General features: G+C 34.7%; 1 protein-coding gene across 1 annotated transcript; it reads left to right on the forward strand.

Annotated features, from left to right (window-relative positions):
- The first annotated feature begins 92 nt into the window (after positions 1 to 92).
- LOC120326901 (uncharacterized) lies at positions 93 to 10,822 on the forward strand. The gene is made up of 6 exons (XM_039393262.2): positions 93 to 288; positions 970 to 1,110; positions 2,472 to 2,566; positions 8,012 to 8,177; positions 8,947 to 9,134; positions 9,997 to 10,822. Exons 1-6 carry the CDS (start codon positions 129 to 131, stop codon positions 10,159 to 10,161), a joined length of 915 nt encoding a protein of 304 aa, XP_039249196.1. The 5' UTR covers positions 93 to 128; the 3' UTR covers positions 10,162 to 10,822.
- The last annotated feature ends 429 nt before the right edge of the window (positions 10,823 to 11,251 follow it).

An 11,251-nucleotide genomic window follows, 5' to 3' on the forward strand; every position in this document is an offset into this window, starting at 1 on the left:
ATACCAATACCAATGAAACCCATTAGTGTCCATATATTTGAGAACTATATTTAATAATTTATATTACAATTGCAACATAATTTTCAGTTAATTAAACCTATTTAACATTGAAAACCTAGTCAATCACGATGCAAATGTTCATCGAATATTTGATTTTACTATTCTTTACGTCCAACGCATGCGGGAGTTATTTTCCGGACTTTTTCCCACTGTACCCTCCTACGCAGCCGTGGGAGTCGGTCTGCCAAGCAAAATTTGTTACCGGGATCTACAGAGCATCATTGAAAGGTAATACTGCGCTAACAATTTTTTTCTTTGTTTCTAGTTTTTTATTTGAGGAAATATGCAGAACTCTTACTTTCAAAACTGTGGCAATCACTCATACGTAGGGCACTATAAATCTTGGCAATGATCATGAATCAGTTTGCCGTTGTTTACTCTTAACTTTTACGCATGCAGTTGATATGATAGGTTCCAAATAGGCCTATTATTGTGTCTCCTTTAAAAACGTACTGGTAATACGTAAGGTGCCATAGGACTTAGAAAGACCGAAAAACTATATGCAAGCTATCACTCAAACGTAAAGCACTATAGAGCTTCAGGTGATGGGCTGACCACGTTTTGGTTAGACTAAGTTGAGGACCACTTCAAGGTTTCTGCGTGGCTTGGCTTCGAAGTAATTACCCAATTTCTCAATCATGGAAGACTTTCATTTAGTCTTCATTCAATTCCTGAAGCACCTTGATGTTCAAGGCTATAACCTATGCGTTTGGGGAATATTGTAAAATTTTCATATACTGGTGTATAGAAAATTCGATAAAAGTGGTCAGGTTGGGTAATTTATCTAACCAGATAATTGAACTTGGACGCTGCCAACCAGCGGTTACGGGACCACTGAGACTCTGCGGTGGTTAACGCAGGGAAATCAGAAGTTCAAAAAATCTATGAATTTAAATATTTCTATTCTAGGTTGTGGGATGTACGTTGGAATTAATAGAGCAGCGCAACAAGTGACATCACCAGCAAAGATTAAAAACATAAAAGTTACTCTTTTCATCACAAATGCTGGCGATCCTGCATTAAATATTGCGTTTGATGCACTTTCTCCGAGTGAGTATCGTAACTTATATTTATTGAAGCATGCGAGTAACATTCGCCTTGAAATATAGTTATTATTTATAGAAAGAGTGAAATGATGCAATTTCTAAAAAATGAACATTTAATGCGCTCTTTGTGTGTTTGTCAAAAAAAAATTAATGTTTTGAATGTCGCTACTGTTTGTTAGAAGCCCGTAATCTCTTGGGATCGATGCAATACATTAATTAAACAATGTGTGCAGTGGTTGGCGTAGGGATTTGTAGGCTACTCGATAACTTTATTTTGCGACGCCTGAATAGTTAGTTCCTACGGTTTCTCAACACGTTGGCACATTAAAATTGTAAGATATATTTTTAATCGGTGATTTCATCGGGGTAAAACTTGCATTACGTAAATGTGTTTACTATGCTTCTGTAATAACCAAAAACTGATATTTTTTACAAAATGTAACCGGTGTTTTACTAGTTATAAATCAGTCGTTAAATCTATATATTTTCACTCGCTAAACCCGGTCCAACTTCAGCAGTATGAATGGTCTAATTTGTCTATGATTCACAAAAATAACAATGATGATTGCCAGTAATGAGTATCGCGTCCTAATTTTGGCCGACTTGGTATCAATACCGTCATTCCCGCATTCGATTTTTAAATGGATATATTTCAATGGGCGGTTTCATATGATACCATGCAGTGTATTCTGAAATAGAATTAGGTTTCAGATACCAATGTTTATATATCTAGTTAGGCTACTATTTTTATTTGAATTCAAATAATATTTATGTTTTGAAATACGGCATAATTTCTGATTTTATATTATGTTAGAATTTTAAATTCGAGTTTATTGTTGAAGCGAATACTTTTCAAAAATAATATAAAATATAATAAATCGTATATCTGATGTTCATGTATGTAAAACATTAGTTCTCAAACTTTTCAAGCCGCGTCCTCGTTTACGAATTTGTCAAGTCTAATACGGGTCCATCCACGTTTTTTCAACGTGTTTATGAACAAAACATGCTTTCGTCTTACCCCGTTTACGAATTTGTCAAGTCTCGTGCCCCACTTCAAGAATATAACTAGCTAACAATAAGTTACAGATAGTAAGACGAAAGTATGTTTTATTCAAAAACACGTTGAAAATACGTGGATGGACCCGTATTATACCCGACCCCACCGAAAATTGTCTACGCCCCCATGCGGGGCGCGCCCCACCGTTTCCGAACCACTTACCATAAAATTTGCAACACTGGACCAGGTCAAACACCCACGGTACCCAAGCCCATCACCGTACCCAGGGTGCTTTAAATTAGGTGAGCAAAAGTAACAACATAAATAAAATAGTAAAAATAACGATTCAAAATTCTTCCAAACAGATTCCCCACAATCATATGAGATTGATGTTCGAGCAGATATGTCCAAACCGATATACTGTGGAAAAATATCAACACCAAAGCCGGAAAGAAGTCAGGTAGTGTGACATTATATTGAAAAATATACGATTTATATATTTATCCCGGGGGAGATGGAAAGTCGATAAAACAACTTAATCATATGGCGAACCACGGTCTCTCGTACGGTTACCAGTCCATATCAAATATAGGATTAGTTAGCCAGGTATTTGTTTCAGGTACATGGACTTGATGAAGGATGCCGTAACCGGTCAGCGATTACGTGAGTCGGAGGCGAGGAGTCCAGCAATCCTCTCGTTCATAATTTACTCATGAGGATTCGAACCTGCTAACTCGCGCAAGATAATCAGAGATGGCGAGCGAATTTATAACGCTTAGCACGATGTGCCACACCGCCGAGCGGCATTTTTCAAAATTCTAATCAACATGAAATGTCTATAAACCAATATGTGAGAAAATTGCGAGTCAGTGATCGGTTGCAATTTCTCTATTACTACCTTATCTATGAGCAAAGTCGTAAACTACTACTAAAATTCAAAATGCCACTGCGTACTATTTAAAATAGGACGGTGCATTACTCGAAACTAAATATTGTCTGACAGGAGACTTAAAGAACTTATAAAATAGATTGATAGATTTATTAATTTGTCAACAAAACATTCATAAATATGAAGTCACACATACTATTGAATAAACACTGTTTTTGGTAAAGACAGAATGGAGCGATATCCAAGTCAAAGTCACTGTTATGAATGGGATTCGCAGTTATTGAATGAATATGTGTGTCAAGGCTGATTATTAGAGTATTATACACTTATATTACTTGAAAAAAAAGAATATATAAGAAGAAACAAACGCACTACAGTCGAATGTTGGAACTTTATTATATTCGCAAATTTCAAACACAAATAATTCCCCAGGCAAATATAAGCGTATCCGTTATGGATTACGGCTCTTTTATTCGTAATCTTTCTATATTTATTCGCGGATCATGTGACCTTGTTTCGAGCCATCTTTCGAAAAGTCATGACAAACTGATTCGTTGAACTTTCATTTTATTTATATAATTTGTATCATACTATTTATTATTCTCATTTAAACTTGAATTGTAATTTTTTTGTTCGCATCAAGTGGGATCGTCCTGTTGTAAAATTATTTTTTAGCCAATTTTCATTAAATAAAATGACCGCTTGAAATTGAAGTGTCAGGAAAGTCATGACACAAGGTTGTGGAGATTGGCACAACCGTCGTTGTGTGATCGTTTGTTTATAAGTAGCAGTAGTTTGAGTCATACTGCGTTCTGTTGCTTTGAAACTTTTTAGTACATGTGGAGATGTCAGCAAAATGAAGTAAAGCGTTTTTAAATTTAATTAACCCATTGTGTTGTCATGATGATGTCATTAATTGCGTCATACAGAAAATCGAAAAGTTAAAATCAACAAAAAATCGTGTTCATATGCTCGTAATCAGAAATCGAGCCAATCGTCTTAGTATATGCACAGATGTCAGCGAAATGAAATTTTTTAAATATAGTTAACCCATTGTGCTGTCATGATGATGTCATTAATTGCGTCATACAGAAATTCGAAAAGTTGAAATCAACAAAACATCGCGTTTATATGCTTGAAACTTAAATTTTAACTACTCGTCGTAATTCTTTGAGCAAAGTATTCTATAGTTTCGCCTTTCTACGTTAATAAATTTATTAGTTTATTTACAGTTAGCCTGATTATGTCGTCGCATGTTGCTTTTTTAAAGCCTTATATGAATTAAAAACTCTCAGATAGTAAATTGAAAGATTTTATTAAAATCGGCTGGAAATGCAAAGGTTGTTCCATGGTTAATGACATTTGCCAACTTGTTTTAAAAATAAATACCTAAACATCATCAAATAATAAAAGAGGATTTCAATATAAATAACCGACAGACGCCATAGACTAATATATCCGAAATACTATCTTGCGAAATTCGCGGTCCAACGACAGTCAAAGCTGATGGCCTAGTCCCTAGTGGTTACAACGTTTGACTTAACTATGTTCGCAGATTGCACACCTCGGTTCAAACCCTGTATTGACCATTCCACCAAGAGTGTAATAAATTGGACACACAATGGCGACCTGGAAAGATTCAGTATGTACAAAAATAGTAGATTCGCACTTGCTGCTGCCTGAACGAAATGCGTAGATGGACGTCGTTAAAAACATATAAAATTACCATTGATTACTGTATATAAATTGTTAAAATCATGATAAGGCGAAACAGAACGCTACATTACATTATCGAAAACGATACCACAGAGAGGATTATCTATGTGTTTACAAATACATGTAAACTGTTATTAAAATTGCTTCCGAATTCGAAACTCGACGCCTCGTACACGCGGAACTGTAAACATGTCAAGCGCTAAACAAATAACACGGTGACGCCGATAGAAGGATTTAACGGTTTTCGGTGTTACTCAAGCTTTTCGATGAAAAATAATAAATTCATGTCATTTATACTAGAATAGTTTCTGCCTGATATATATATTGGTCTTTGATTAAAAGTTGGATGGCACATTTCTTGATAATGATATTATTTGAATATGTATTTCTGCAATGCTATTTCTTGCACTGTTAAAATTACATATGATTAAATTAAGTCTTCATAATGGGAATTACTTTAATCATAATCGCACGGACTCGCTCAGAAACAAGGGAAGTCCAGTGTGCAGCAGTGAAATTATTAGTGCAAGATCGATGGCCTAGATTTTGTTTAAACTTTTTTAAATGCACTATGTACTATGGCGATTTCGCATCTCTAAAAATGCGAAAGTTCCTTGCAGTTTTCGCAAAAAATTTGCTAATAGTGGACACTGAAGGGCACTCAACTCTAAGCAAATTTTACCGTCAAGTAGAATTATGGCGTTACACTATGCACTAGTAAATGTCAATTGGCGAGAAAACAGTTAAATCCTATATGATTAAAAAAACACTTATGAAATTGTGAATTCTTCATGTAACTGAATTTCGCGTGGAAAACTTCTGCCACATACTTGTAGGCAAACGTCCTGTTACTTGTAACAATATTCTGCTTTTTAATCTTTAGTCTGCTTTTTAGTCTGCTAACTCTTCTGACATAACAAGATTTAATCCAAAATCCAATATTGATGGATTAAATATTGTTTTGTCAAAGGAAATTAATCCATGCCCTACTAAACTCAATTTTATTTGTTGTCATTACTTGTAAATATCAGTTACTTTTGTTATTTTTTCAATAATTCATCTTTGCTAAATCAGAGTGAAATAATTTTAATACGCTACTCATTCATTGAATATGGGTTTCCTGTAAACAATATCCTTAGTTTCGAAGAAAGCCACAAATCATGTTTCTAAATATGCCTGATAACATCACACTTTCCTATGTCCTTCACAACAACGCGTCAAGATAATAATCTGCGATTTTCGGTCGTTTAGTATTTAGCTTAAAGAAACCCTGCTGAAAAATAAGTAAAATTGATGGTAATTTTGAGACAATTTCATGTACGGATCTTCTAAATGCTATTTTTTCAGTATTTTTTTTCCTTATTTTGTTGGCAGTACTTTTACGCGAAACCTCATGCGCGAGTGCGTTTTAGATAAATTGTACTCAGTGATATACGATACGGGCTATAAAAAATGTGTAAAGTCTTAATAATTAAGGCGTGTGCAACCTTTAATACAGAAGGAGCAGATACAAATAACTGGGTGAAACCGCAGGCCGCACCTTTATTTAACATAGGCTTTCTAGTAATTGCACGTATAAAATTTTAGTTGTTGATCATAAGACACGCGTTGTTGGCTTCGCACAAGCTGTCTGTTAGGGCATTGTGACGTCATAGATAATGAATTGGACTCGGCTATAGCCGGCTTTGCAGCGCAAAGGAATTGGAATTACTCGCACTATCAGATTAAACTAAATTAAAAACTCGTTTTTCCGCGGGCCGCCCACTTTTACCTTGTGGGCCGCATTTGGCCCGCGGGCCAAGTGCACGAATCATCTGTATCGAGCTGAAGCGTTTATGCAAAATGAAAATTTAAGTATTTCAAAGAATTAAGTTTTCATATATGCCAGCATGAAGTTATTACATAAACCAATAATACAATCGCCCGTAAGCATTCGTTTATCTGATGAATATATCTTTAGAAAAATATATAAACTATCGCAATTCTTTTGATAAAATTGATTTCGTTCATTTGGAAAAATTTCATACAATTTGATGAGCCACGTTTCAAATTGAAGTTTTTTTTTTGTTGCCAGTTATTTTACGAATTGAGAAAGTTTTAATTTAATATTCAAATGCCGTGGCATTGTTTGATTTAGGTGATTAAATACATCGATTGCTCATTTGCTATTTTCGAAGTTTCGGTGTAACGCGCATAGGATGTATATCGCAAACAATCGAACCCACACAATATTTCATAAGCTTATCTCATGTAAATCTTTCATTTTACATTCTTAATGCCACTCGATTTTGACAGGCCGTACACTTGAAATTTAGCGCTAAATTCGTAATGACTGTTTTTAAGAAGCATCGATTTTCGCGATTTGTCTGTGTAGCATCATATACTGGTTCTGGATACAATTCATGTAGATCCTTCCTATTGCGCCCATGATTGAATTATATCTTATCAAATTTTTCCAACGTATAAATTCTTATTTGATCAATATCTTATTATGGCGTATTCTCGGCATGATGGGCCTTTGACAGGTCGTGTAATTGAAATTTAGTTTTTGTGTATCGATGTGCCTTACTCAGCGTAGGGTTGAATTTCTACCGATTTCCGGATCGCGAGCCACCCAGTCATGTCATGGATCTTGAGCCCGATTCAGAAGTCTATTCAATCACTAAGTTCCACTGGCAATTACTTGATGGCGAATCGAAGTCAATCCATTGAGTAACTAGGGCCATTTCTACTTTTTCAAAAATAATGAGACAATGACTCCCCCCCCCCCCCTCCCCCTTCCCTCTTTCCCAGCACTGCCACTGCCTATTCTATGTTCAAAATATAATCGATCATAGACTCTGTTTTCAAACGAATGTGGCGACTACGTAATGCTTTAACAAATCTTATCAATTTTTGCGTTTTCGATGCGGTGAGACACCGATAGATTCGGTTGAGTTCACTGTTTAAAACAATCTTTTTTATATTTTCCAATTTTATTGTTTAATTCAATACTATCTGAAACAAATAAGGAAAAATACAGACACAAATAGTATTTTTGAATTTTTCATGATGATTGCTTCACACAAAATTCTTGATAAAATTTGCGTATGGTCGTTCTGTTTCCTGATAGGAGTATTGTTTGCAGCCAGAACACGCGATTTTACAATCACGAAGAGAGACAACGAAGTGCTTTTTTCGCTTTTTAAGATCAAGAATGATAAAACTTCAATTTTTTCTTTTGTATTTTGTATTTATATATTGTATACTTTGTTTTTCATACTTTCAAATTCATTTGAAATTTGAATTTCTTTCCTTCAGACCACACACAGTTTCGTAATCGACATGACGTGTTCCAAAGAAAAACTTACGCCAGGTGAAATGATTGAGATTACCATCACTCCTCAGCGAGGATATGCGAAAACAATCAACTACCAAATACCAGGCTGTAAAGATAAGAAGATGGAGCAAGCGAGCAAATGTAAACGTAAGTGTATTTGATATATATTATTATTTAAATAATAATAAATATTGAGAAATTGGTGAGATATAAAAAATTCAAACAAAAATGTGAAGAATTTTATTGACTTAACTGAAATTTTTTAACACTGTATTTTTTTCACGATGAAAGATATTATTTGTAAAAATAGGCCCTAATATTTGATTTTTCTTTATTGACGTTTTCACACCATCCAAGGCTGTTGATAATTAGTCTTTTATTAGATTAGATTAGAGCTTCTACCTTTGAAGAGACTGGCATTGCCATTAGTGGCTTTTACATATCGATAATGTGGCCGACACTGGGAGATTTTTACCCTGCGCTGCCAACATATAGATACGTCTAATGCTCAAACTAAGAGGTGTGCAACCTTCAATACACAAGGGTGGAACAATTGGGCTTCATGGAAGTCGATTTTTCTATGTATGAAGTTTTATGTCAAAACTAAAAAGTTGTGCACCGCGTGTCGGATCCTCTTATTACCCCTATACACTAAGCCATGGGTGTGCAGCCTCTAATACACAAGGATCAGATACAAATAACTGGGTGGAACGGCGGGCGGCACCTTTATTCAGAATTGGTATTTCTCCGTGGGGCGCCAAATTTTTTCTTGTGAGGCGCAGGTTGCACATCCCTGCTCTAACTACTAGCCATAAGACTATTAAATTATTCACATTGAACTTTATGAGCGGACAGAAGGGAACTCAAACTTTAATATATTTCATTCCTGTTCATTTTAAAATATTCTTTTCAACAGAACTCCAAAAGCAGAGAATCCAATTTCGTTTGAAACAAATCGGCAACGGTACAATGGTTATTCTGGACATTAAATCAACTTACCCACTACGAAAGCAATCATCAGGAATCAATCTAATGCTGAGATTGAGAAACGAAAAAGTTCTCCTCGGTTGGGTGATGGTCGGAGATATTGTTCAACTTAAATATGTAAGTTAAAAAAAAAAAAAAAAAAAAAAAAAAAATTATTTTTGGTATTTTACGAAAAAAATGACCCAATTTATAACGCAAAATGCAGTTAGTAATATGAACTTATCTAAATTAGGTTGTTTAACACATGGGAAATCAAATAAAGCAATTTCTCAATTCAAAAAATATATATTGAGGTAGAACGACTATAGTCGGTGGCAAGCACTGGTCTGTCCTTCACACTTGCATTTCAAATAATATCTTACTTCTTAAAATGTGTGAGGAATTATCCGTGCAAAAACCGTGGAAAATAGTTAAAAACCACTAAAAACCTTGCAATAACGTCCAAAAAGCGTCAAAAATTCTTAGAAATCTTGCGAAACGTGCAAAAACCACTGAAAATACCAAAATTCTTGCAAAATTAGTGAAAAATTGATAAAAACGACCCCCTTTCCCATCAACTGAATGAAATATGCTCAAAATATGATTAAAAACCACCCACACATCATATTACACCAATAAAAGATCATTACGATCATATTTCTAAGATCTACGTAAGATTGTTTTTGCAAGTTCATTTAATTCAGAAGCAAAGACAAATTGGTACTATCCTAGTGTGTTTACCAAGTTAATGTTAGGCCATAATTTTATTCCAATTTTCCTCATTTTAGTTTTATTACGAGTTCGGGGATTGTCTGTGTTAGCCAAGTGAATATACCCCTTGCCCATAGGTTTCAGTCCCTTTACACAAATTGATGTAAAGTTGGCGATCAAAATTAGTTACCCCCATACTGGTACACATACTTCTGGAGCGCCAAAAATGAACATTTCGTTTATGTTCCATGTGATCATTCATTAATATATTTCTAATTTTCTTTTACAGCCAACCAGAAAACATTTATTCAAAAATTTGACACCTGGGGAACATTATTCGGTTTTGGTGTGGACAGATTCAAATTCGTATGTTCGCTATTCCGATGAAATAATTCTGAGAAGTGATATAAAGAAACGTCGACACGCACCAAGACGTAAACGGGAATATTACTAATGTTAAGCGGAAGGAAAGAAGTCGACAGAAATCAAGTTGTGTGGAAACCCGGTCGATGTAGATCGAAACCCGGGTCAGAATTCTGAACATCTATGCGACCTATTCGATTAGAAAATCCCTCAAAGTCAACAATAACTACTCCAATAAAGCGCTGTGACTGGATCTCTGACTGTTTAGAATTGCAAGTGAAGCCATATTTTTATGCCATACTGAAATATTAAACTTTATTCAGCAAATCCTTGATATCAATTATCCCTAAAAATTTCGAGATGAAATTTTAAAATCCTCTTTTTTTCCACTTTTATCCCGATCAAAAGTCCAAGACATTGTGCATCTTGCAACCTATAAGCTGTTCACAAAAGAATCCTGATTATTCTATAATTATAGTATCTTGGCAATCAGTGACCACTTTTGTTGTTTTGTTTTGCCCTTCTCGATTCGAGTGAAACTATGAAACCCACTGCAAATAAAATTGCTATAAGTTATTAACAGTGTGATTTTGGTCGATAGCAAATCATTTTATTTTGTTACTTTTATTTTTCTTTATTTTATTCATCTATTATTTTTCTATAAATTTTATTTTGTTTTTATCATTCTATCAAAAAATCTGAATGGTTCCATTTTCAAGTATTTTCCCAGATAGATTATTTGAAATAATACAATTATGATCATAGATTTCAGAGCTGTTGCTATGGTACTCATTGACCCAAGACGACCCGAATTTTTTTTTCTAGCTCGAAGCATCCATTTTATGCCCGAGTGTACATCGCTTCCTATTGAGAAAGGATGTTTTTTCATTGAAATTCGTGGTTTCTAGGTTTCGACATTCAATATGTATTTGCAGCTAAGTTCCCCGTCCACTCTCACAGGACATTATCGCATTTTATTCGTCTTCCAAATTTTACAACTTAAATAGAATCGTATCTGACTTCGCTTTTCACCGAGAATTAACGCATATTCATTTTTGTTTGTGATCTTGGGATTCTAGCTTTTAGCATTTATAGCTGTTAGTATCGAAAAGGTTGCTCAGAGATTAGTTCATTCCTCTTCGCGCCAAAAGTGTGTGCACCAATATGGAGTTAAAAAATTT

This window comes from Styela clava, chromosome 4, assembly GCF_964204865.1.
Source record: "Styela clava chromosome 4, kaStyClav1.hap1.2, whole genome shotgun sequence".
NCBI classification, from domain to species: Eukaryota; Metazoa; Chordata; class Ascidiacea; order Stolidobranchia; family Styelidae; genus Styela; species Styela clava.